Source organism: Dasypus novemcinctus (assembly GCF_030445035.2).
Source record: "Dasypus novemcinctus isolate mDasNov1 chromosome 8 unlocalized genomic scaffold, mDasNov1.1.hap2 SUPER_8_unloc_1, whole genome shotgun sequence".
In the NCBI taxonomy this organism is placed as follows: domain Eukaryota; kingdom Metazoa; phylum Chordata; class Mammalia; order Cingulata; family Dasypodidae; genus Dasypus; species Dasypus novemcinctus.
Genome location: NW_026688123.1, coordinates 2,141,747 through 2,169,220, shown reverse-complemented (window position 1 = coordinate 2,169,220; position 27,474 = coordinate 2,141,747). Strand labels below are relative to the sequence as shown.

The following is a 27,474-nucleotide window of genomic DNA, read 5'->3' as shown; positions in this document are numbered from 1 at the left end:
CATGCCGGTGTCTTTAAATTGAACGCTAATATCCCCAAATTCCAGAATGCTTATAATAAAAAGAATTGTGATAAATCATATTCAGAGTGGAATTTCAACATATAATTCACATTTCTAGCATCATTTAAAAAAAAAATCCCTAGCAACATTACCTTAATATAAATATCTCATCAGAAACAGAGTTTTGATAATAATAAATAAGTTTGATAAAGTTATATAAACATGGAATTGGATATGCTGTACACGGGTAATTCAAATACATTAATTTAAAAATTTCTGTGTGCATACATCATAGAAAAATGATAAAGTATTGTTATTTTTTTAAAAAAGGCAGCATCAGTTCAGAGAGCCAAATATTGACCAGCCTACCCACCCCTGGGGCCCACACCAGAAGAGTACTGCCAAGATCTCTAGGAGCTAAGGAAGGTAAGGAAGGTCCCAGGCATGTGCTGAAGGAGTAGTGTGGACTGCCTCTCAGCTGACATTAGCCCACTAGCATGGGGCAGATGGGGGTGGGGGGATCAGAGGCACGGGAGAGACTAGAGGGCATATGGTGAGCATAGAGAATTCAATCAGCAGTGGTAAGTGATTCACTCTCCCCCTATCTCCTCCAGGGAATAGTCAAAAAGTAATAATTTTCAAAATTGAAAGTCTCAGCTCCAATAAAGTTGGCTTTTAGTATTTTTCAGCAAAAACAAACAAACAAACAAAACCCTAATTTTCTTTCTTTCCTTTCTGGGTTTATGACCAAATGTCCTGAAGGTAATGTTTTTCTTCTTTTAAAGTAGCCAATGTTTTCATTGCTTCTAATTTTTTAACTCCAGCTTCCTTACTTATTATTTCCACAAGGGTATCATTTACATCCTTGGCCATATTCTTAGCATCTCTAGAAAAGAAAATAGTATCAGTGTTCAAGAAACTGGAATGTTTCCCAGATCCTCTCAAAGTCAGTAAGCAATCCCTTTGATTCCCCAAAGGTCTCCCAGCCTCAGCTGTGGCCCCCCACCCCAGCCCCTCTCAGGTCTCCACACCCAGGGCCATGTTGATGCAAAGCTGCCCACATTCCTCCACACTTCTAATGCCTCAGTCTCTCCAGTGTCCCCAAACCCCTAATAAGTGCCTAAGGACCTTCCCGATCTGGCTCCTACTCACCTTAAATGTTTGCAAGAATATTATATATATATATATAAACCATGACTTATTTACTTATCCATTGTCCTACTGATGGACATCTGGGTTATTTTTAACTATGGGTTATGTATATAAATAAAGCTCCTTGTACAACTCATTTTGTGGATCTATGCATTCAATTCTCTAGGGTACTTTGGAGATTTCACAAACTCAAAGTATGTTCTCATTTCCATGATTTCTTCTTTGACCCACAGGTCTTTTAGAAGTAGGTTGTGTAATTTCTAAGCATTTGGGGATTTTTTTAGTTTCCTGTTATTGAATTCTCATTTAACTACACAATGGTCAGCAAACAAACTGTATGATTTTGATTTCTAAAATGACCAAGATTTGCTTTATGGTCAAATATAAAGTAATTTTATACAACTCCATTGGCATTGTGTGAGAAGAGTGTTTATTCTGCAGTTGTCTGATATACTGTTCTCTACACATTGATTAGGTCAAGCTGGTTTCCTATACTGTTCAACTCTTCTACATAGTTACTAAATATTTTTTAAAATCTGTTTTTGTTTAAATAGAAAATTAACCACATCTGTATGCTGATGGGAATGATCCAATAGAGACAGAAAAATGAAAATGGAAGACAAAGAGGAGAAATTTGCCAAAGAAAAGTCCAAGGAGACAAAAGTGGGCAGGATCCAGTGCAGACAATGACAAGGCAGCAGTGGACAGTACACAGTCATGGATGCCAGGAGCTGAGAACCTGTGAACATTCCCTCCTGACTCCTTGAGGTGCAAGTGAAGAGTAAACAAGACCATTCAGGTTTTAGGAATTTGTTTCTTTCTGGACTAGAGGGAGGTGAAAGGAAAGCAGAGATCTTAACTGCAGAGATGTGGGAAAGAGACTATTAAATACTCCCAGCCTCCAGTCCTAAAGACACTGCAAGAGTTTCCAGTCTTACTGAGGAAGATGAGCCTATGTGATCTATCACCATGACCTTGAGGGGCTAGTTCACGATGAATGCTTTAAGCACCTGGCCATTTAAGATAACTACCAAGTTCTCAACTACAAGATATTTGGAGCATGAATCTGCCCACTGATGGCACTGTTCCCCACAAAAGAAAAGTGAAGATCAAATGCTTCATCAAAAACTAATGAGGTGGCGGACTTGGCCCGGTGGTTAGGGCATCTGTCTACCACATGGGAGGTCCATGGTTCAAACCCCAGGCCTCCTTGACCTGTGTGGAGCTGGCCCATGTGCAGTGCTGATGCTCACAAGGAGTGCCCTGCCATGCAGGGGTGTCCCCCATGTAGGGGAGCCCCACGCACAAGGAGTGTGCCCCATAAGGAGAGCCACCCAGCATGAAAGAAAGTGCAGCCTGCCTAGGAATGATGCCGCACACATGGAGAACTGACACAACAAGATGACGCAACAAAAAGAAACACAGATTCCCATGCCGCTGACAACAACAGAAGTGGACAAAGACAACGCAGCAAACAGACAGAGAATAGACAACTGGGGTGGGAGGAGAAGGGGAGAGAAATAAATAAATAAATAAATCTTAAAAAAAAAAAACTAAATGAAACTATACACCAACATGATGTCCAGACTCCCTTCATCAACCCAAGGCTGTTTTTTATAAGTGAAAATGGGTCATGAGGTCAAGTCAGGGGTCATTTTCAAATAATAAAACAATACAAGAGAATAGGAGTCATCACAATGTGTCACACATATTTCTAGGGCATTTATGGGTTTCTCTAATGGATCTTGCCTCAATTTCTGTCTCCTGGCTTATGTCAACTTGGACACCACAAATTTTGCCTTGAAGGAAAAGCTTCTTAGCATCCACATTCTCAAAGTCAAAACCATGCTTTTTTTCTGTACCTAGTTCAACTGCAGATATCACATATTCTTATATTTAATAAAATTGAACCAAACACAACTAATTTTTCGGACCATTTCCCTGATAATGACAACTCTTGGTTATGAAAAGTATGTTAGAATCATTTTAGAATTGCATTTTACTCCTATTCTTGAGAATCACATGTGTCAGCACTACATACATAGATCCTCAACTGATGAGCCTTCTGTTTCTTTTATAAACATCATCGACTACCTTCTCCTATCTGGCTTGTACACATGATAGCCACTTACCCACACACATAAATACAGCTGCTCTCATGGAGGAGGATCCTCACCACCTGCTTGGAGTGAAGCTGGATGTTGTCTTGCACATATTTGGCTGGGGCATCCTCCCCCACAGACGCATCTCTCAAGAAGGAAACCTTCAGATAAGTTAAGACCCCACTCTTAAGAAAATGCTTGAGCTCCTCTCTGAAAGAGAATACATGATGAATGGGTCACTGGCAGGTTCATAATTTAAGTTAAAAGCACCTGAATGAGAGGGTACAGGTGTAGCTCAGTGGCTTGAGCACCTAGTTCCCACATCCAAGGTCCCAGATTCAATCCCAGATCAGTACCTCCTAAAAAATAATTTTAAAAATTTTTAAAAAACATACCTGAACATTAAAATCGTACACTCAGTGGTTAAGCATTAAAATCCTAGAACTGTGGCATATCTGAATAAATAATATCTGTCCTTATGCCTGCAGCCAAAGAACAGCCACATTGCTCCAAAGTTTCCATCAGGATGTTGTTCCTGGAGTTTCTCTCTAAGTGAAAAACACAGTAAAGAGGTTTATATAAACATGTAAAACCAGTCTCTCTCATCAGGAAATACCACCACCAAACCCAGGGTGTATAAATCCATCTTTGCAGCCACTGAAAGTTCATTCCCTCAATCAGTGTTCACTACCCACAGGGTGATGTGGCCACTCCTGCAGACACGATCAAAGGCAGCACCTCCACGAGCCCCAGGTGTCTATGAGCTGGCTGAGGGCCACGTGGCGTGAGTACAGAGTGTAAACAGCACATTGGGAAACCGAGGCCAATTTATACATTAAATAATGTTAGTAGCAACTTTAATGAATAAAATTAAGTTTCAAGTATTACTGAAGGTGTGGTAAAGGGAGTCTGGCCTTTAAAAGGTAGAACGGGGAAACAGACTTGGCCCAGTGGTTAGGGTGTCCGTCTACCACATGGGAGGTCCACGGTTCAAACCCTGGGCCTCCTTGACCCATGTGGAGCTGGTCTATGTGCAGTGCTGATGCACGCAAGGAGTGCCCTACCACACAGGGGTGTCCCCCGCATAGGGGAGCCCCATGCGCAAGGAGTGCACTCCATAAGGAGAGCCGCCCAGTGCAAAAGAAAGTGCAGCCTGCCCAGGAATGGCTCTGCCCACACTTCCCGTGTTGCTGACAACAACAGAAGTGGACAAAGAAACAAGACACAGCAAATAGACACAGAAAACAGACAACCGGGGGAGGGGGGATTTAAATAAATAAATAAATCTTTAAAAATAAATAAATAAAAGGTGGAATGACAACAATCTATTTTTAAAAGTATTTCTGAAATAATAAACACATCGAGTATGTCCATTTGCCATTACTCTCTTGCTTTCTTAAGAAAAACTAAAAAACAAAATAAAATGACTTTGTCCAAAGGACACTGTTCCACTATCAAGGGAACAGTACATACAAATTGTTCATCATTTCACAATTCTGGAGAGAAGCATGATTCTGCTTATTTTTTAAAACTATCAAATAGTTCTCTTTGAATACTAAGTTACACCTATTGATATCATCCTGTTGAAATAACTGATGGCTGGGATTTAACTTTGAAACTTCTGGGGAACTAGATCTCTGCTATGATTGCTTTCATCATCACACCAGAAAGGTATGCCTGAAATTTGTTCACAACTACACAGGCCATAAACCACAGTGCTGCTGAAACAAAATGAAAAACAAAAGTGCTACAATAAAAAAGAAAGTTCTACTACAGAGCAAAATCCCTCTAAGATGGTACTTACTTTTCCCTGTAGTGACAAATTATTTTATGTTATTAAAGTTGGTAATTTTTTAAAAATAAGTTTCACAACCAAAGTGCAAGATCCTAAAAACTACCAATGAAACAATGAAAAATGGCTACCTAATATATTTACACCCACAACCACAAGGTTGTGGTACTTCTAGCCAAAAGGGCCTTTTACTTGCAAAATACTCAAGAAGCACTTACCTATGTTGTAGGAAACCAATAAAAGGTGCTATGCCAGCTCCAGGACCCACCATTATAATGGGGACTGAAGGGTCATTTGGTAAGTGCAAAGAATTTATTGTTCGAAGACAGATGGCTATCTGGAATATTAAAGTAATCGTGATGACAAGTTTGAAGGAAAACATAGGCAAAAGCATATAAGCTAGATTTTCATTGCTAAAGCAATCAGAAAGTACTAATTCTCTTTAAAGTATCATTAAATCAAACAGCATTAAATCTTACTGAAACCACAAGTGCATCTGTCACTACATAGAAATAAACAAGTCTGGCTTGCACATATTTCTTTTCTATCCAAATCAGAAGTGTTTTCAAAATGACAGGCATGTTATTTTTGGGTAGAACACTGAAAAAACAATCAAATTCTTTTTCCAGGCCCATAGATAAGATCGCTCTAGTAAGCAAACCATAATATATAATATGGAGATGCAAAAAATCTAGATCAGGTGCCCAAGTTTTAAATAGAATGGTGGAATTCTACACTGGAAGGTGGAATAATCTTACACATTTCAGTCTTTAATTCAGGGAAAACTATATGAAGTTCATCAACAGATTGAACACCGTGTCTTCTAAATGAAGACTTTATTTAGAATGAGACTGCATTTGTAATGCTGCATTGACCTATATAGGCTTGACTCCTCTATGAACAGTTTTACTAAGGCACTCGATAGAACAGGCCCTGGGGAGGCAGGAGTGAGCAAAGCAAAGTCCCCGTCTTCATGGAGCTTCCACTCCAGCAGGAGGAACAAGTATCAACAGGCTGGTGGGGAGCGCTAAGTCTTTTGAAGGGAAGTACATTGGGATGGAGCTGCTAACCTAGCTTAGCCTCTGGGAGGAAATGTCTGGCCGTGGTGTCTGATGGGACAGTGTTCCTGTGAGAGGGCAGAGTGAGTGGGATGAAAGCAAATCTTCTATCTTTCAGGGACATAAAAGAGACCAGAATACTAGTCAACCATTGTTGCAGTGACAATCAACCCCCAAATCTGAAATGGCTTAAACAGCCAACACTAATGTCTGGCTTTTGATACGTGAAGGCTGCAGGCTGGCTGTGGCTCTGCACCACAGAGCTCCTAAAGCAGCAGCTCTGAGCAGGATCACCTGTGCCTTAGGACAGAGAGGAAGAGAGAGAGGGCAAACCACACCAGGCCATCACATGGAGTGCACCTGCTCGGATGAGGCAGGCATCCTGCCTCTCCCATCTCACTGGCCAAAGCTGGTCATATGAACGAGCTAAACATCAATGGGCAGAGAGATCTACTTCTCCCATGGATGGGAAGGGTGTGGGGCAGGGATGGAATGTGTGAACATTAATGGTCAATGGTGATGATGAGTTTACAGGCCAACCTGGCTAGGCCACAGCACACCTTTTATCAAATACTAGTCTAGATGTGGCTGTGTACAGGTGCCTACCATGTGCCATCTTAAGCACCACTCCTGCCTGAGTTCCCTGTCTCCTGGCTTGCCCTAAGATTTCACTTGTTGATCCCCACAATTATGTGAGCCAATTCCCTGAACTGCATCTCTTTATAGATGTGTGTGTGCATATATATTCTATTGTTTCTTTTCTCTGGAGAACGCTGGCTGACAGCAAATACCTCTCATGAGCAGGAGGTGTGGGAGAGGAGGGGTATGGGGACACTGTCCCACCCACCTGAGCACCACGGCAGAACAGGTATCATGAGATGAGCCAACACTGACATTCTCTACACTGTGCTCTACCATGTAGAGCAAACCAAGGTTTTGAATCATACTCTTTATACCTGCAGCTCTCATGCCCGCATATAGGGTAGGCCATGAAAATCTGTTGAAATGGGAGGGGAGGAAAGAACATGTGGAAGGGTAATCCATGCTTAATACTTAGGATACATTTTAATAATACTCCTTTAAAAAAAAACAAAACACAAAAAACTTATTGGAGACAATTGGCTATTTTTTTACCTTACAGGTAACTCAACTGTTCCTATATTATCCTGAGATCACAAAGTGAGGCAGTATTTCCAGGTCAGTATTATTTTTTAACAGGGGAATTAGTTTCTCTGTTCCCAGTTTTCCATTTATGCCTAAGGAAACTGGGAGTGCCCCTGTGTCTCTCTAATGGAGTTATCTGCTTTTTGGGAAGTGGGGGGAGGTTGGGAGGGTGAAGAATACACTCAAAGACTGTAAAGTACCTCTCTGTTCCAGGTAGATCAGGAGAATATAAAGCTAACCTGCATTTCCAAACAGTTGCTTTCCCTTAAATCCTCTTAAATAAACACTCTCAAATAATAAATACCCCTAGAGGCTGTGAACTTTCAACTCCAATGACATAAAAAAACCAAAATGATCCTAACATAAAGCAAGAGATGATGCATTTCAATTATCTTGGAGAAGACTTCATGAAAGATCATGAATTTTTTTCATTTCAACCATCCTTACATATCAAACACAAAATATATCACAAAATACAGATGTAAATATGTTCACAATTTGTTCAGAAAAATCAAGTATATTTTTCTCCTAGGTGTTTTCAAAGTGATTTCTTCTCACTAACAACACTAATTCAGATCCTATGTACCACAGCTATTACAAAAACAGAAGAAATAGGGACAGGCAGAGCTCTTACTACCCAAAATTGAAAACTATAAAATTTGTGTCTTACACATTTAGAAAATACATGGGACAGTTTTGGGATGCACAGTTGAAACATTAGAAAGTATATTCAGGGGGAAGCAGACTTGGCCCAGTGGTTAGGGTATCCATCTACCACATGGGAAGTCCACAGTTCAAACCCCAGGCCTCCTTGACCTGTGTGGAGCTGGCCCACTTGCAGTGCTGATGCATGCAGGGAGTGCCATGCTACACAGGGATGTCCCCCACATAGGGGAGCCCCACGCACAGGGAGTGTGCCCCATAAGGAAAGCCCCCAGCATAGAAGAAAAGTTCAGCCTGCACAGGAACAGCGCTGCACACACGGAGAGCTGATGCAGCAAGATGACGCAACAAAAAGAAACATAGATTCCTGTGACACTGACAACAACAGAAGTGGACAAAGAAGAACGTGCAGGAAATGGACACAGAACAGACAACTGGGAGGGGTGGGAGGGGAAGGGGAGAGAAATAAAATAAATAAATCTTAAATAAAGAAAGTATATTCATAGGAAGTGAAAATATTTCCTGTCCTTACAATAGAGATTTTATAATTAAGAGTACAGCATAAATTTTCCTTTGAATAATCTAATGACAATGGCTATTGTTGTTGTTTTTTTTTCCTGAGCAGGCAAGGAAAATTCTAGTGGTGTTGCAGTCGCACACTCTCCACATACCTCAGGTGCCAGGGCTCCTCCACCATCTGTGAGTGCTGCACAGGCACTTGGCTGAAGAACCAAGGCCACCAGCGTGGCCAGCCAGCCTGTACAGACTCCCTTCTGCAAAACCACTGTCGTGGCCTTAGACAAAATCTCCACGATGTTAAAAACAAAATGAAGCTTCCCTGGGTGAAATAAACTTGAGCTGCAAAGACACACAGGTAAGTTTTTAGAATCAGTAATAGAACTCACATGTAACCCCCTCTTCCTATTGCAGTGGAGGAGTGTTTCTATGTGGACTTCAATCTACCTGTTTATGCCCCATGAGAGGAAGACAATATTGCTTCCTAAACATTTCTAACCTTGTTCTGCGATAACACTCAGGAAAGTCTTCCTTTACTTCTTGGCCTTTCAGACTAGAGAAAATTTACAACTACTGACTTACCCTTGAAGGTCTCCTTGTGAAGACCCACAGGACATTCATAAAAACTTTGTGAATGAACAGGGGCAAATCCTGACAGATACCTCATAGATTAGTTACTACTGAGTTGGTAAAATATTAAAGTGCCTGAGGAACATACATGCAGAAAGCTAAAAATTCAAATTGGAAATATATTTTAAAGATACAGTGCAAGCTAAATCATGTGGACATTCTGGAGTTAATCAAGAAAGCAGTGTGATGCCTTCTATCACAGAGGAGCAAAGGGTAGAGCAAGATGGGAAATGGTGGTGACCACGGAATGGAGGTCAGATAGAGGAAGCTGCCTGCCCCATGCAGGGGGACCAGTGCTTCATGGGGGCATTCCTGCCTCTCCCTGCCCCACTGGCCCACCAAGACAGGGGTCAGCCAGTAAAGGAGGCAGGCGAGGACAGCAAGGCTCATCGTTCTAAGTGGAGAAACACGGAAGTGGACCTGGAACAGGAGAAGATTTTAAACTTGATGAACTCCTGGAGGACAGGAGCTTATTAGATCTGTCTTCTTCATGCCTAAAATTTGGTATGCTTTCACTGAATAAAATGAAATTAGTAGACACTAAGGGTTTAAAAGATTGAGTCTTATAAGATTTTAAGAAAAGGCACCGTATTGTATTATGTTAACAAATACTAGTACCTTGCACAGGAATATGGTCTGGGTTGAAGCTTGGGAAGATGTTCTAGAAAGAAAATAAAAATAAACAATTATTAATTCACTGCTATTGGAATTAAACTTATATCTGAGGGGTAAAAAACTGACTCTTGTTTTCTATTATTTAGAATATTCACAAATAATTTATGGCCTAGTTTTAAATCATACTTTAGGACACATATAAATTCACTGTGACTAAGTAAAATATTATTGGGTATTGTTTCCCAATTCCTAAAATTAAAGCCAGACATATTATACTTTCTTACTCTGAAATCAGTACTTCTGCCCAAATGCTGGTTTCTAAACCCAGAGAATACTGAGAAGGGGTCTGTGCAAGGGCTTCAGATCAAGGCTCCAGGCTTCTACACATATCTGCAGCTTTTTGGTGAAAGGTGTCCAGAGATTTCAGACCCCTTAAGATTAAAGATCACTATTTTAAGGATTTTGAGAAATATTTAGGATTGAACATTTTTTCCTTTATATGTGTCATTAATAAAAAAGGACTGAACATTTTAAAACCAAATATCTAGAAAGTCAGTGGTTACAAAATACATAGGTGCTCTTTTAAAAGCTTGTTAAGGAATCAATATTAGAATAAACTGTCCAAACTGACACACTTCAGAATTTTCAGTTCAATATTATATTTTTAAGTTATTTAAGCAAAAATGTGAAAAGACATTTCTAAAATGGCTTAGTTTTAATAAATACCACAATAAGGTTTCAGAGGGCTCAATTTCATATTAAACTTCAGATAAATAATTTAAATTTTTAAAGTTTTTTGCATAACTAGGTAATAAATGCTATTTTTATAATGCTAGAAAAGGTAACAGAACACACAAAAGGGCCTGGAACACAGCCACGTGTGACTGGGCTTTACGAGGCCCCTACAGCTTCTTCCCAGGGTTCTCACTGCTGCTCATGCCCACATTAGTGGTGTAAGGCTGAGCCGCAAAGGGTCAGAGTGCTGGTCCGAATGTTGGGAGCAGAAAAGCCGCCTCACCTGGCAGCACCTCCTAACCAGTGTGGGGAGGAGGAAGGATGCAGACACAAGGCAGAGCAGGCAGGGCCTGACTTCAAAGGTGCATGCCCTGAGCTTTCCTGGGCATCGAGAAGGAGCTTGCAGGCCTAACAGTAAGAGGTATGATACACCTTTTGCTGTCACCAAGGACAGATGCAAATATTGAAGACTTTAATGCTTTACACTACAGGAAAAGAGAGATGACAAAATTACAAGCACTAGAAAGTAGTAAGGGTTTAAATACCTTCTGATGCCCTAACAGTCATCATCCCTACCTAGAGGATACAGAGGCCATCTGGGGAAAATTTGGAATACTCTGTGATGGGCTCTTCAAGCCTCACTGCCTGGAAGACCCAAGTAAGTGGACTTCCAGTGGGATGGCGTGAGCAGCCCTCTGACCTGAGGAGCGCTCTGTCTCAAGCTGCCTGGATGGGGCATGAACACATTCTGCACGAAGCACACACACACTGAGCGAACCTCTGTCAATTAAACCTGATTTCATTAACTTTGAAAGAGACAATTTAAGTTTGGAGGGAAAGTTCATTTTCAGATAAAACTTGGCTAAATGACTATGAAATACAGTTTAACTTGCTAAGATGTTAAATTCTCAGAATGTTGAAAAGGAATAAAGACTGACCACTGGTGGAAGAATAAGGACATAAAATAGCTTGGAAGAGGGACTTTAACTTCTGGAAGGCAGTCCAGAGGTCACAGTACCCTGAAGACAATATATAAGATCTTTACTGATTATAATTTAATTTAGGTGAGTTCTCACTATGGCTGTATAAAGTGCCAAAACGTAATAAAGAGCAGCCATTTCTCTTTCTTACAAAAAGATTGCCCACACATCAGTGCACCTGGAGACCAAGGCCACTTACCGAGCAGCAATGGAAGCAGTCGCCGACAAGATGGAAAGGCATGGAGGAGGTCCAGCAAGCCAAGGTGAGCATCCCTCATGAAGCGGTTATAATCAGCCGCCCCTTGCTTACTGCACAGCTCCTGGAGCCTTCACCTGTCAGTACCATCACCTGTATAGTCCACAAGGGCTTGCAAAAATGCCTGTGGCCAGAAAGAAGGAAGCAGATTTAAACCACCACACCCCTGTGGTTAGGGTTATTACAATAGTCAGTTATTACCTGCCTGGGGGTGTGGCAAACTGTCCAAGAAAAAGTGAGAGTCACAAGGAGTGTTCTCAGGAAAAGAGAATCTAATTTACTACCTGCTTTAATTTCCACCTACTAGGAAAATCCCACTTATACTTCTGATTTTGCTCACTTGTCCAAGGTCCTAAAGCAAGGTCCTCAGTCACAAACATGTCTTAAAATACCTGTCAGGTATATCAGAGTACATGTGCTCAAGGAGTCTCAAAAGTCAAGGGTCTGTTTCTGGACACACCTGTTTTTGTCTCAGCTGGTGATTTTGACTGACATTTTCCACAGGCATTTACATCAGGCCTGTGGCAGGTAAGGTTCTGGTCAAGAAGACATCTGCCCAAGGGCTCACAGCTGGTGTGGACACAGGCTATCAGGGGCTTCCAAATAAGGCACGACTTCCAGAAAGCAAAGCTGAGCTTCAAGTTGGCCATAAGACACAAGGGCAGTAAGACTGTCTAAATGGATGGCACAGTTTCCCTGCCTAAAATACCAGAGACTAATAGACTGTGTGGATTCCTTAAAGATGTCAGTGCTGAATGGAGAATAAGCACTCAGGAAAATGCTGGAGAATGAATGCATGTTCCAAATTTCTGCATAGACTTTTGGTAAGATAGTAAAGGGTTTACCAATATCACCTTGTATCACAAAGTCTAAAGTCAATAAAATATCCTACATTACAGGCTAAAATAGTGGCAATTATAAATCCATTAAGATATATTTTACTTTCAGAACTACTGAAATTTTATAAAACTAAAAGATGTTACTGTCCTGTTTTGGAAAACAAGCTGACAAATATTTACTAAATTAATACAATTTTTAAGCAGCAATTCTCCTTCAAGGGATTTGCTTACAAAAATTCTTCAAACACAAGACTGTTCAACTAGACAGTTTTCTTTAATAATCAGAAACTGAAAATAAACCAATTGCTATGATTAAATCAACAATTAATTATGGTACATCCAAAACAGCCTTTAAAAATATTTCCAATATCTTTTAATGTTGTGTTATATAGAGCTCTTGATTTCCTTTTTAAGTAAAAAAAGACAAGTTACAGGACAACATCTGGAGTATGGGAGCCCATTATTTTCTTAGCAAAACAAAATTCAAGTGTTAACTCTGAAGGTTTGATTATAAAGGACTTTCATTTTCTGAGTTACACATTTCTGTATCTAGAATTTTTTACAGTAAGCATATTATTTTCATAGTTGGGGAAATATCTGTGCACCATAAAATCTTTTAAAAATGGTAGAATTGAACTAAAACTATGAATTTATTGAATTTAATCAAGAAGCTCTCCTCACAGAGAATTCTGAGTAGTTAGGAACATTTTTAAAGCAGTTCCTTGTATAATACTGACATCTAGTGGATCTATCTCCAAATTCATCTAAGCATCAATACAGCCTACCAAAACCTTCAATTTCTCCTCAAAAAGTCTGGTAGAGCAATAATTATATATATTGCACAAATGGGATCTTAATAATTATAAGAGATGGCAAGGACAGAGGGAAAAACAACAACCACCACCAAAAAACAAACAAACAAACAAACACACACACACACCTAAGCCCCTAAGCCCCTATTAGCTTCCTGCCATGAATTAGAATGAGAAATACTTGCAATGCATAGTTGGTTAGCATAAGAAGTCAGGTAGGGCCTTTTTCATCATGTTTAAAGTGTTATATCAAGTTAATGACTAGTAAAATCAAATCCTACTTTAAAAATCCCATTTCAAAAGAATTTGTAAAAATTACATTGTAAACACAATATAAAAATATCTGACTGTGACAATTATAAAGATACCATACATTCTTGGGAACTAATTTTGCAAACATGTTGTAAAGAATACATTTTTTAAGCCCCCAAAGGGCAAATAAATACCAAACCTCCTTAATAAATCTTACACAGAGTTAAGCATATTTTTTAACTGTTACCTGAAGAAGAAAGAAAAATACCTTTTTAGGAATTGCTCGTATTTCAAGGCACCAGGTAAGGATGAATTGGAGAGAACTCCTCTCAGGTATATGCTGGGGTAAGGCTGCTCCTTTTCAATTAAAGACAGAAAAGAAGTTCATGACAAAGAATATAAAGAATAAAATGGTGTGATTCCAAAAATACAACCAACCATACTATTTCACATTAGAATGCTATCGAAGTGCAATTAAGATTTGCGACACTGCTTATTCAGCCAAAGCATTTCCCCCAATGAAAACAACCCAAGAGGCAACCTTACAAAAAGATATTATGAATTCAACAGCACTATTACATGAGCAATTCCTACCAAATCCAGTTATACCACTGAAAAGAAAGGAGACGTCTAAACCTAAGGAACAAAGCCTATGGATGGTAACAGCCCATTAAACCTGGTAATGCACAACTCTAAAAAGTAAACTTAGAACTGAATGAATTCAAGTTCATTCTAGGCAAATAACTAATGTAAATTTGTTTTAAAAAATAAACTTTTAATTATGAAAAATTCCATTAATGCTGTATACTAAGTAAGTGCTGACAAGTATGCTGAGAATGAGTCATAACAGGAATACAATTTTAAGAAAGTTCTAGGCTCTTGCTTCCTGAAGACCACAGGTTAGTTTAACTTTTAATGCCCAGTAAGTGTCCAATTAGTAGGAAGTCCATTATCATCTCATGTTGTATAATTAACGCAAAAGCTAAAACCCGGGAGAGCCTGGGAGGGCCTGGCCCACCAATGCTGGTGGAAGGGCAGGCACCCTGCGCTGCAGCGCACACAGCCAAGTAGACTTTCAGGAGAAGCTCGCAGGGTGCGCTCTCGCAGTCAGCTCCAGCTAAGTCCATGTGTTAACATGTTTATGTAATAAAACAATGTCAACTTTAATTCCTGAGGAATTTTTTTTGACTGTGGTTCCTCTCTAGAAAACAGATTCCTCAGGAATTAAAGTTGACATTGTTTTATTACATTAACATGTTAACACATGGACTTAGGAATAAAATAATTCTACCCACAATAACAACAAACAAATAACCCCAACTAACCAAATGAACACATTTTCATTAGGAGCTATTTTTTTTTTTAAGATTTATTTTTATTTATTTAATTCCCCTCCCCTCCCCCGGTTGTCTGTTCTCTGTGTCCTTTTGCTGCGTCTTGTTTCTTTGTCCGCTTCTGTTGTCGTCAGCGGCACGGGAGTGTGGGCGGCGCCATTCCTCGGCAGGCTGCTCCCTCCTTCGCACTGGGCGGCTCTCCTTATGGTGCACTCCTTGCGCGTGGGGCTCCCCTACGCGGGGGACACCCCTGTGTGGCACGGCACTCCTTGCGCGCATCAGCACTGCGCATGGGCCAGCTCCACACGGGTCAAGGAGGCCTGGGGCTTGAACCGCGGACCTCCCATGTGGTAGACGGACACCCTAACCACTGGGCCAAAGTCCGTTTCCCTAGGAGCTATTTTTAAAGAGAAATTCCAGAGTTATCTAATGTTTTGCTTTATAAAATTGTGTATTGGAGAGAATAGAAATTAAGACTTTCCTCATCTTCCACAGAATAAGGTATATTAGCAAGTAGCAGTTGAAAAATCCATGCAAAATTCTGTTCCTATAAACCCAAACACACAAAATATGACCAAAAGAACTAATTAAGGGCATCAGCATGGCTCTCAATTTACTTTTCTTTACTTTGCTTCCTCCCTTTAATGGGGAAGAGGGATGGACACTATTTTTCCCTTCATGAGCATAAAATGCTGCACTTGCAGCAACATGGGCTGGAGAAGGAGCTGCCCCTGCAGCAAGTCTGTGTTTGAGGCCCAGGGACCCAGGAAGGAGGCAGTCTCAGCAAGGGGTCAACCCCAGCCACTTTTACATCAAAACTGCCAAATGTCAGAACAGAATATAAAATGTCATCATTTTTATAGTACAAAGTTATAACATGGCTTATTGAAAAGGTGAAAACAAACCAAAAAAATGGAGCTACTCACTAGAACACAAGCAAAACCACCTAGCTGTGACACCTGTTATATTTCCTTTTCCTATAGGGAAGTTGAACTAAATCCAACGAAGAGATTGGATGTGCTCTTCTCTGAAAAGCACAATCCCTTGACCTCTGAGGACCTACCATTGACCATGAGGTGCAGCGGTGCTCAGAGATGTATTCACCAAATGCAATGAATGTCTCATGATGATGGAGGAGATTGTTGTTATGTGGGGAGGAGTGGGGTGAGGAGAGGGTGGGGTATATGGGGACCTCATATTTTTTTAATGTAATATTTAAAAAATAAAGACAAAAAAAAAAGAATCAAAGAAAATCATCTAAAAAAAACAACAACAATGGCTTGAACTAAATGACTGAAGATGCACTCAAGCACTGAAGTTTCAGGATCACTCACCAGGTTCTGGACCAGAGATCCATGGATTTGGGGGTGGGGGTGGGGAGGAGGCATGGAAGGAAGGGATGGAGTTCACAGGGGTAGTGTGTGAGTCCCCAGAAGTATATGCAAATGGTTTTATATAATATTGTAGCATTTTCCTGGGAGAAGGTCATAATTTTTTCCCTGACCTTAAAGGAATCTGAGACCCACAGCCCTGAGAAATTAACCCTTACATGATGGTCTATCTCAGCTCTATTTCTAACAAGCTGGCTGACCTTAGATGGTAAAGTTCTTTCCTGGAGCTCTTATATGTAAAGGTTTGTTCTGATCCCTTTGTTCTTTTAGGGTTTAGTAAGGCAGCAGCACTGTTCAAGCTATTAAATCACTTCCAGGGTCACTTCTCACCTGCCTCTCACCTGGAAGGAAACCAGGTGTGAGGGAGTGAAGACAACCTGACGGGTCAAGAACCACAAGGAAGATGTCCTCAGAAACCTTGTCCTTCTGCATATGTAACAGCACACCCTGTATGCCTCTTTCTTAAAAAGAGCACTGTCTTGAAAACTAAACTGTGCTGAGAAATAACCTGTAACTTACAGAAATGTCCACTTCTAACAGCAGAGTGATTTTTATTGCATCATCTGTAGTAAGTTGAACTGCCTTTGAAATTGGAACTTGAAAAACTGAATCCACCAAAGTCACTGATGCTTGGCTTTCCCACTTGAAAGACAAATGTGGTGACACATAACTCAATACAATTTTCAATTACACTAAGTGGCTTACCTATAGAATCTTATAAAATGCCCTGGCCATTTAAGCATTCTCCTCTAGGGTAAATGACTACAGACATTATTTTTTCAAAAACTGTCTCTCACTTTCATAAAGAAGCTTATGTATATTTCTAAGTACTTCTCTAGTAGACACTGGTGGGGGAAAATAGCTTGAATTTGAATGTGGGAACCTGGCTTGAAGTTGAAACATTTCCACAATGCAGATAAGAAGTGTGGGCTTAGGAACAGCAGCCTTGACTAGATGGAACACAGACTGGGCAGCCTGAAAATTATTTGTGTGAGGAGGCATTTGAACTTTGTGTGGCCTGTTCCCTAGTATTGCAGGTGTTGCAGTTTTAATAATAAGCAGCCTTGAAAGTAAACATAGATAACTACTGCTTTGTAATTTCTAATAAATACGATATGGAAACTAAGGTTGAGGCTCTCAGTTCCAGAAACTGTTGAGTCCCCTGGTCCCATCTTCATCTTCTCTCATATCTTTCTTTCTGTCCTTTTATTTCTTCAGTTCTGCATCACCTTCCCTTCATGCAAACCTATTGCTGAGCTGGTCTCAGCACACTGGAATTTCTGAAATACATACTGAGAATACCAGAAGCTAGCATTTTCCTGAAAAGGTCTAGTAGTCTTCCTAATTATCTATGTAGAAGGAAAGGGTATGCATGCCAATATTTCAGGAAAGGTATCCTAAAAGAGGAGAGGAAAGATGTTTTAAGATGGCTAGAACATGTCTAGGCAGATGGTCATAGAAACTGAATTCTTAAATTTAATTTAATTTTCTTTATCTTAAATGTAAACAACTCCCCATAGCTCGTGGCTCCCATACTGGACAGCACAGGTCTTGGGTAACTGCAAAGAAACCCAATTCTTGTGCTAGCATCCCCATCCCTTTCTTCATTGGCTGTTCAAGTTTAAAAGTAGAAAACTACAGGTTAAAAGGTGCTAGTCAATTAATTTTGGCTAAGTGTTAATTGCGAAGCTGGGAGAGGGGTCAGGGCAGGGAGTAGAATGAGGCAAGGGCTGTGAGGCCCACCCACCTGCCTTCAGGTTTCAACAAAGGCAGGGGGCACTGCCTAGATGCGGCCCTCAATGCCAGGCACCTGAGAACCTTCAGCACCTCAGCTCACACCTCTGTTCTGAGGCAGCCCAGTCCAAGTATGGATCCATGACCATAAAGGCATAGCGCCTCTATGCCTCTGAAGGTCCACCTCAGCTCCAGAGACCCCATGGGCATGGCAGGGACTTTGCTGAGCCTGTGTCACAGCTGTGTTCAGTGTCGCCACCCCTCCATTCCTCAGGGACGCCCTAAGATGCACCTCATAGATTGAATTCCAGAACCCAGGCTGTAAAAACTGCATCAGAGCGGTCCAAGAAAGAAGCTAGAGTGGGAGTTTGGAGCTGAAGGCCAGAGGATGAGGCTCTCATCTGAAGCCTGAAGGTAGAGAAAGCTAAAACCAGCTCTACATGGAAGAGAATAGGACCCTGACACATGGGAAAGGGCACCTGCAGCTGAATGTCTTGAGTCCTTTCAGCCTGCAGAAGCCACCACCCCTGCCCATCAAGAGCAGAATTCCCTTCAGGTGTGAAAACATAAATACCTCAGTCTTACAAGAGGTGCTCCCCCTCACCCCACTGGATGCCACCTTCCCTCCTGGCAGCTGGGCCAGTAACTAGGGATAAAGCCCAAAAAAGCCAGCTGCAGATGTGCTGGGTCTGCTAAGAAAGACAAGGAAGAGTCTAGGGCCAGAAGGAACCAGGGGAGTACACCAGCCAGAACCAAGAGTAGGCTGAGTGAATGTGGATACAAGGTTTTTAAATCAGGAGCACAGTGCCAGGACACAGGCTTTCATACCCTGGCAAGAGCCTCTAGAATCAACAGGAACATAATGACTGCATGGCAATTACAAGCCAAGAGAAAAGCAGGAGAGTGCATGCAGTGAGCCAGAAATGCCAAAAGTGCCATGGCCAGCAGCTGAAAGAAGTCCAGAGCAGTGATCGTAGAGGGGGGTTGGTTCTGTAAGCCAAAGGGTCACAGATGGAGATGCTCCATGGCAACAACAGAGGACACCATTATCAAGGCCACCAGGACTGAGTTGGGGACAGCAGCATGAGCCTGAGGGCTTCAGTGGGGGACCCACGCAGTCCAGGTGACAGTCCGCAGCCAGCTGCACCAGGTGGGCACAATTACCTTGGTAAGTGGGAGGGCTAGGCTGGTCTGACCCTTAGAATTAGATGACCAAGAGGACAAAGAAGCTCTAGGGCCAAAACAAATGGGCAGCCCACAAGGGCACTGGACCAATTCTTAAAATGAAGAGAAATCAAGGATAGATGACTAAAAACTGAGGGCAGCTGCCTGTTGAAGATCCCAGTCCTTGTCCAGTTTCCAGACCTAGAGTCCAGGGACTGTAGGAGAGAGCAGCTCCCAAGAGGAAGGACTCTGCATTCAGTAAGCCTTCCCAGTCCCTTCAGAGGGAAAAGGGAGTTACCTAAATATTTCAAGACTATTAAGAGAAGGGCCAAGCTGATGCGGATACCTAGGAACCCAGAGGGTCACCATGGCCCACTTACTAGAGTAAGAACACTTGGGGCCAGGCAGCAAGTGGAGTTCTGCCCCAGTCCAGGTCAGTAGGTCCACAGAGGCCAAAGACCCCACACAGGTCATTTCCTGAGCCTTCAAATGTACAATCAGAATCATCATGCCCGGCAGTCAGTACCACCCCATACTAGGCTCCTGACCAGAGAGGTATTGTGATGGAGAAGTCCAAGAGGAAGCCTCCAAATTTCATACCACTCTTCCTCCCACCAAGATAGAAAATTTTAAAAAATATATAACATTCCGGGAAAGATGGCAGAAATCAACACTATCTTTAAAATCCTAAAAGTTATGAGAGAGAATCTCCATCGTATCTCCATTTAATTCACTGTTCTGGTCTCTGCAAAAACCAAATGGATTCTGGAGAATGATCTACTGCAAACTCAATTAGTGGTTCCAACTGCAGCCTCCATGGCAGATGTGATTTCTTTGCTAGAGCAGACTAACTTGGCCTCAGGTCCACGGTATGTAGCCACTGATTTACCCAATGCACTCTTTCTACCATCCTGACAGCAAAAGAGGATTAGATTCAGTTCACTTGGAAGAGAAAATGGCATACATTTACAATTTTGCCCCAGAACTATGATAATGCTCTCACCTGCTGTTACATAAGATAGGCTACATAAATCTGGAATATCTGGACATTCAGCAGAACATCATACTAGCTCATTATATCAATGATATTATGCTAATCAGACAGCAAGCAAGAAGTAGCTGGCATGCCGGCATCCAGGAGGTGGGAAGTAAACCTCAGTGAAGCAGACTGAAGGGCCGCCACATCCATGCTACCTTTAGAACCCTAAGTCTAATAGTCTGGTAGTCAAGACACCGCATCTCGGGGAAACGGACTTGGCCCAGTGGTTAGGGCGTCCGTCTACCACATGGCAGGTCCGCAGTTCAAACCCCGGGCCTCCTTGACCCGTGTGGAGCTGGCCCATGCGCAGTGCTGATGCACGCAAGGAGTACCGCCCCACGCAGGGGTGTCCCCCGTGTAGGGGAGCCCCACCCGCAAGGAGTGCGCCCATGAGGAGAGCAGCCCAGAGTGAAAAGAAAGTGCAGCCTGCCCAGGAATGGCGCCACCCACACTTCACTTCCCGCTGACGGCAACAGAAGCAGACAAAGAAACAAGATGCAGCAAATAGACACAGAGAACAGACAACCAGGGGAGGGGGGGAATTAAATAAATAAATAAATCTTTTAAAAAATAAATAAATAAAAATAAAAAAGACATCCCATCCCAAGTAAACAATGTATCACTGCCTCTTGGAACTCACTCCACACAGGAACAAGTCTGGCAGGCCTCTTCATTTTCTGGGGCAGCCCATTCTACACCTGGTAGCAGAAAGGCTGCTTTAGTGGAGAAGGCCCAGGTGATGGTGCTCTAAAAGGTCCTGCTGCTGGCCTGCACTATACAGGTCAGAAGACTACATACTATTAGAGATCAGTGATAGGGCATGGATGCCATGTGGATGAGCCCCAAAGGGAGTATCTCAGCACAGACCCCAGCATCCTGGAGCAGGGCCATGCTCACTGCAGCAGAGAATTACATTCTTTTGAAACCCACTCCTGATGTGTACAACATGGCCCTGGGAGACAGAGCACCTGAGCAAGGCCCACAATGGGATCACAAGGCCAGGACTGCCCATCACAAGCTGTGGGGACTGCCAAGCCAGGGTGGGCAAGCTCAGCAGCCATTCCTTTAGGACCTGGAGCCAGCTGGTTCGGTATTAAGCCAAACTAGGTCCAGAGGGCACAGGAAAGCTGAGCCAGCAGGGCAGCCAAGGAGCCCATGCCATCCCACACTACTGCAGCTCAGGCCTACAGCTACAGGGAATTAGCTTAGGACCAGCTGGTTATTCTAGATATACTTGTAGCAACCTTAAGCCTTCAACAGAGAGAGTAAATTAGAAAGGAGGTACTGCTAGACGTATACAGAGCCTACTGTAAGACATTATAGCTGCTGGGCTCATTTAATACATGCATCTAGTAAGAAAAGAAAACAAAAAGAAAAATGAATGAGAGGATGTGGGTGCTGTCAGCTAGCTAAACGGTTAAAGGCCAGGTGCAAGTGAGTCAGAGGGCAGCACCTGTAAGATCTTTGAATAAACATGTTAAGAGGACCTGAGAGGGAGCTCTCAGGCTGAAGTTTTTACAACTTTACAAGTGTAAAAACAAGATCAAATAGAAATCATGAAAACAGAAACTGAGGCGGCCAATGGACACTGAGATGGTGGCAAATGGACACTGAGATGGTGAGAGGCAGAGAACCAAGGAGGGCCTCTGAGGCGATGCCCACTGATCTGTGCTCTCTCAGCGAGGGCAGCTCCGTTCCCCCAGTTCCTCTATGGGGTTCACAGCAGAGGGGACACACATGCACACTCCTAAGTATCCTAAGTAATTTACATAAACATCCTAAAGAAAATGCTAATTGTAGAAAATTCATACTTCAAAATAAAGACAACCATATTAAGGTATTTTCTCTAGTTCCTCCCATTAGCAGATATGGAAGGAGAGACATCTAAAAAGAAAAGTAGAGCAAGGGGTGAATCAAGCTCTGGCTGACCTTCTTGAATCCAAAAGCTTAAAAAAAGAAAAAATTAAACTCATTAACTCCCATGCTGTGTAAATAAGCATTTATTAGAAAAATAGGTCCTTTTGAGGCACACTGTTCTCACCCCACACAGTCATCTGCATGTCCAGAGTCATAGAAATGCTGGGCTCCAAGCTTTTTAAGTCGTCTGTCAATTATCTTTCCCCCATTACAGAAATACGTGTATTCTGAATTGCCCAGACCTAAAAGAGCCCAAATACATTCTTAGTGCACAATAAACTTTAAGTTTAAAGCAGATATAAAGAACAAATAAAACAGCTAAAGAAAATACAAAGAACAGATAAATAAAATATCTAAAATCATATCCTATGCCCTTATTGAAGGAGCAAGAAATAATGTATAGCTTCCCATCTTCTTAATTTTTTCTTGAGTAATAATAAGTATGCAGACATGTTCCTTCTACTTTGCAAAAGAAAAATAGACAAACTGAAATAGAACAAATACTTTTTGACAACTGTTAAAAAAATTTCACAGTTTCATAAGTCTTAAAGAATTAGGTAGGTTTCAAAAAAACATGGTACCTGTATTCCTGACTTTTCTGATTTAGAGTAGGGGTCTGCAAACTATAGCCTGTGGGGCAAATCCTACCCTTGACCTACTGTGTAAATAAAGTTTTACTGTAATACAGCCAAGTCAATATATTTATGTACTATTCATGGTTGCCTTTAAGCTCCAATGGTAGTTACATAGTGGTGATAGAGACCACATGGCAAGCAATGCCCAAAGTATTTATAATCTGTTTGCCCTTTACAGACAGAATTTGCTGACCCCTGATCTAGAACACATAGGTGTGACTGCAGTATAAACAATCAGCTGCTACAAATGTTTCTGTATTAAAGTAAATTAAGAATGGTTTCTACATTTCATGGCAAGAAAATAGACTAAGTTATTGTTATACTTGGTAGAAATTTTAAAATTAAAAGCTTAAATTTCTCAGTTGTTTAATTATCTCCATGTTCTTTCCCATGAAGAAAGGGTAAAGAAGTGGTGGGCCCACCTATGGGCCTTGGATTGGATTGACTAGAACAGGTGAATAGGCTGCAATTTTCTGCCTTTAATAATTTTTTTGAGAAATTTTCAAGCAATGTATGTTCACTCTTGAAAATTGGAAAGCCCAAGAATAGAAACATGAAATTATAATAAACCTACTACCTAAATACAGGGGCTGTTAAAATTCTGGTGTTACATTTTTATGGTGCCTGATTTTAACATACACACAAGTGTTATTTTATAACCTATTTATTTTAGTTAATATTTTCATATAACTCTTTTCCCATTATTAAGGTTTGAGTAAAACAATTTTAAATGCTATAAAATATTCTTTTAACTATGTTTAGACATGACTTCTTGGTCAGGGTCACAAAACTCAAAATTCTGATGAACTGTTTATTAGAGCAAAATCTAACCTTGCTAGATTTCCTGGGATGTGAGGGGATCCTCAAAGGTGAAGAGTACAGACCTCAAGCCAGGAATCCTCCCCATGGGGTCCCATCTGACTGTGCTTATCCTGCTGATCCTTTGATATTTTTAAACAATACTGCACAGCTTGATCTAGGATGCACATTAAAATCACCTGGGTGCACTTAAAAACAACTGATCTGGGCACGACCTGAGAACGCTTAAGTCAATCACTGCAGGTGGACCCAGGAAATGGAATTTACTAAAAACTCCCAGATGAACTCAATGCTCAGCCAGGACTGCAAACCAGGCTCCTACACTACAGGAATGGTTCTTAGACAAAGGAACCTAGCAGAGTCATCTAGGAGCTTTTCACCAAGACACAGCATTCAGGCTTACTCTTTTAGGGTCTCGACATTAGGTGTCAGAAGGTGGCATTCAGCCATTAATATTTTGAAAGAGATCCAAGGTTGAAATTGATGAGCACCTTGGTTAAGAATGCTACTCAAGGACTTCCACAGAGGCGGGCTGAAGACTGGGGGAGCATTCACACAAGATGCACATATTTCCATATTTTGTTTTATATTCAAATATTCATATTAAAACAAAGTCAAAACCCATGCAACTATATTTCATGGTTCTGAAAGATGCTTTCAGACACCAGAGTTAAAGCTAGTAATAATACAGTAAAGCAAGAGCAGGAAATGTTACCCAATAATCCATATTGCAGGTGAGCAAAGAAATCAGCTGGCAGTGTCTTGTCCTGTAATTCTTTAACAAACTTGCGGGCTGTGTCTGGTGGGTCTCCAGTGCCCGTGGTGAAAACAACGATGATGAGGGGAGCCGTTTCAGTTTTTAGATTATACTACAAAATAAGGACAGCATTTCAGGGATCTGACACCAGACGTATTTTTGACTTACCATGCCAGCAAGGCAATATGCTTGGCTTCCTGTCTTGCATTTCCTTCCCATTTCCTCCTAACCAGGTTAGGAGATGTAGATCAAAGTGACCAGCAGGGCAGGGACCAAGGAAAACAGTGTGGTCCTGCACTCCCTGCTCAAACGAGCCATCCAATGAAACAAAGGGCAATATTCTCTTGATGCTCACCACGAAGTCAGGGGAATTTAACATTTCCCTCTCTCCTTGCACCTTACCAGAGAAGCAGAGGTGGACCCACCAGTGTCCATCTAATGCATTCATTCCAGTTTAGGAAAGTAAGAGTGAAACAAAGCTGCTATCACTGTGCCCCAGGCGACATGTGAACATGAGCTCTAATCTGCAAGGCCACTGACAGGGCCATCAAAGCATCTGCCTGCCAGAACAGTTTTGAAACCAGAGATAACCAGGGAAACCTACTGCCAAGCATGGTTTTAGGAAGGGGAGAAACAACCATTGAACAAGCACACAACACAAATAAACCTAACAAGAGGTAAAGATGATAGTCCTATGCATTGTGGTGAGCTGTCAAGGAGAAAAAGATGCTGCCTGGGTGGGGACATCTTTTCATAAGAAAGTAAAACAAAAAAAAAAACAAACACAAATTAAAACAAAGCATAGGGAAGTGGACTTGACCCAGTAGTTAGGGCATCCGTCTACCACATGGGAGGTCCGCTGTTCAAACCCTGGGCATCCTTGACCCACGTGGAGCTGGCCCACGTGCATTGCTGATGCACTCAAGGAGTGCCATGCCACACAGGTGTACCTGCGCAGGGGAGCCCCACGCGCAAGGAGTGTGCCCTGTAAGGAGAGCCACCCAGTGCAAAAGAAAGTGCAGCCTGCCCAGGAATGGCGCCGCAAACACGGAGAGCTGACACAACAAAAAGAAAAAAGAAATACAGATTCCCATGCCGCTGACAACAACAGAAGTGGACAAATAACACGCAGCAAATAGACACAGAGAACAGACAACTGGGGTTGGGGGGGAGGGGGGAGAAGGGGAGAGAAATAAATAAATCTTTAAAATATAAAAAAATAAAAAATTAAACAAAGCATAGGGATTTTGTTAAAGTGGGGGTAGTAGATATGGGGAGGTGGAAGTTCAGAAACAAAGAGCACAGAAACCCAGGTGCCCAGAATTAAAATGGCAGGATAACAAGGGAGGAACAAATGAGATATTCTGGTGAAGAAAGGAAGCAATGAAAACTCAGTTCTGGAATCTTTAGCAAGACATATAACCAAAATAAAACCAGTTATCTGAACTGCAAATGGCATAAGGCAGAGAAATAAATGGAGCACTTCAAAGTTGTTAAACTAGAAGCATTATTCCATAGACACCAGGAAACCTAGCTATCAAGAATGCCTCCACATTCCCAGACAGCGGAGAAATCAGGAATGGCAAACTGAGATCACCAGTGTTTTCACATCTTACATATCAAGTTTCTTCATTTTAATCCTCTCCTCAATTTACATATTTCAAATAGAAGACAGCACTGTCTCTATTTATAACACCTCAAGAGTACCACTTAATTTGGCTCCACAGAATCCATTTTATTTTCATGCTGACATAACAGCTAACTTTCGACCAGATGGCATCATGTTTACAGGACATTACAACAAATTGTGTGTTACATGTTACAGAGTTTGTATAACTTCACCTTGAAAAGGGCCAACACAGAGCAGAAAGCAGAGAGCTATGAGATGACACTGAGATCATGTGACATTACTGGAGAGACCTTGCCACCCGGTCTTAGTTATACAGCAGTGGACCTAGTCGGGGAGGTCAACCCCAAGGGGCCAGGCCAGGGCTAGTGTTCCATCACGATGATTTTGCGTTTGTTAGTAGTAATGGCCTCAGATTATGTTTCATCATGTGGCTCCTGCAGTGTCCCCCCTTCTGTATGAGTGACTACATCTGGAGACAGCTTGCAATGCAGCACAAAGCAGCTAGGCAGGCTCCTTCTATGAGCTGGGCATGTATCTCACCTATGCTGTTAACAGTCTAGCCTCTTGAACTGAAGATGTGGAAAAGGCTAGAGGAGGTTGTAAACTTGAGGGTAAGTGAGAAGTTAGTACTGGCAGTACAGTTTTTGAAGTACTGAACCAAGCTGCTGCTTAGTGGCTCGTTCATCATCTTATGGTATAAAAGCCCCTGCCTGCTGCTAGAGCCTACGTTGTCTGAAACAATATAATCCAGAGGGCTAAAAAGGATTAAAGGAGAACAGAGAATGGAGACAGATCCTATATTTCTTCAGAGAGGAACTTCTGCAGAAGCTGGACATAAAATACAAGTAGTCTCTGGCCTTAAGAAACTGAATCTTCTCCAGATCCTTATACTTCTACTTTAAATTCTATTTCAAAGATTTCAGGTGGCCCTTTCCTGGTGGAACTCTAGAAGGAATGGCAAGGTGCTTTGGAGGAAACATAAATGGGATTCATGAGATAAAATTGCACATACACACTCACATTTTTTTTCCAGAGCTTTTACAACACATCTCATTTTTTGTCACAGACACCCAATGAGATAAAGAAGCATACATTAATACTTTCACTTATAATTGAGAAAAATGAGAAATAATTACCTGTTTTAGTTTTAGAGAATGCATAGACTAATCCAAATGTATATTTATACAAAATAAAGAGCTGATAGGAATCTTACAGTACAGTTAATTAAATAAAATTTTGGCTATTAAAAAATATGGTTGCATTTAGTGTCCTACTTTGTTGTTTAACAAACATCACTTAGTAATCAAAATACTTCAAAGCACACAACACAGTAAAAGTCATTGGAATAAGGGCTCTTACCTTATCTGATTCACTAACACAGTGAAGCTCTGCAGAAAATCCATGTTTGATGGCTTGCTCACCTATTTCTTCTGCTATGGCTTTTGCCTGTCCCTTCGGTGTAGCATACAGTAACAAAAACCTCCTCAT

General features: G+C 41.5%; 1 protein-coding gene across 1 annotated transcript; it reads right to left on the bottom strand.

Annotated features, from left to right (window-relative positions):
- Positions 1-228: 228 nt before the first annotated feature.
- LOC101428450 (methionine synthase reductase-like) lies at positions 229-27,474 on the bottom strand. Its single transcript, XM_071213551.1, is given in 11 exon segments — positions 229-886; positions 3,285-3,460; positions 3,706-3,802; positions 5,265-5,379; positions 8,599-8,789; positions 9,696-9,738; positions 11,607-11,787; positions 13,835-13,925; positions 22,270-22,387; positions 24,315-24,468; positions 27,346-27,474. Coding segments are annotated over 11 exon segments (1,440 nt in total). The 3' UTR covers positions 229-741.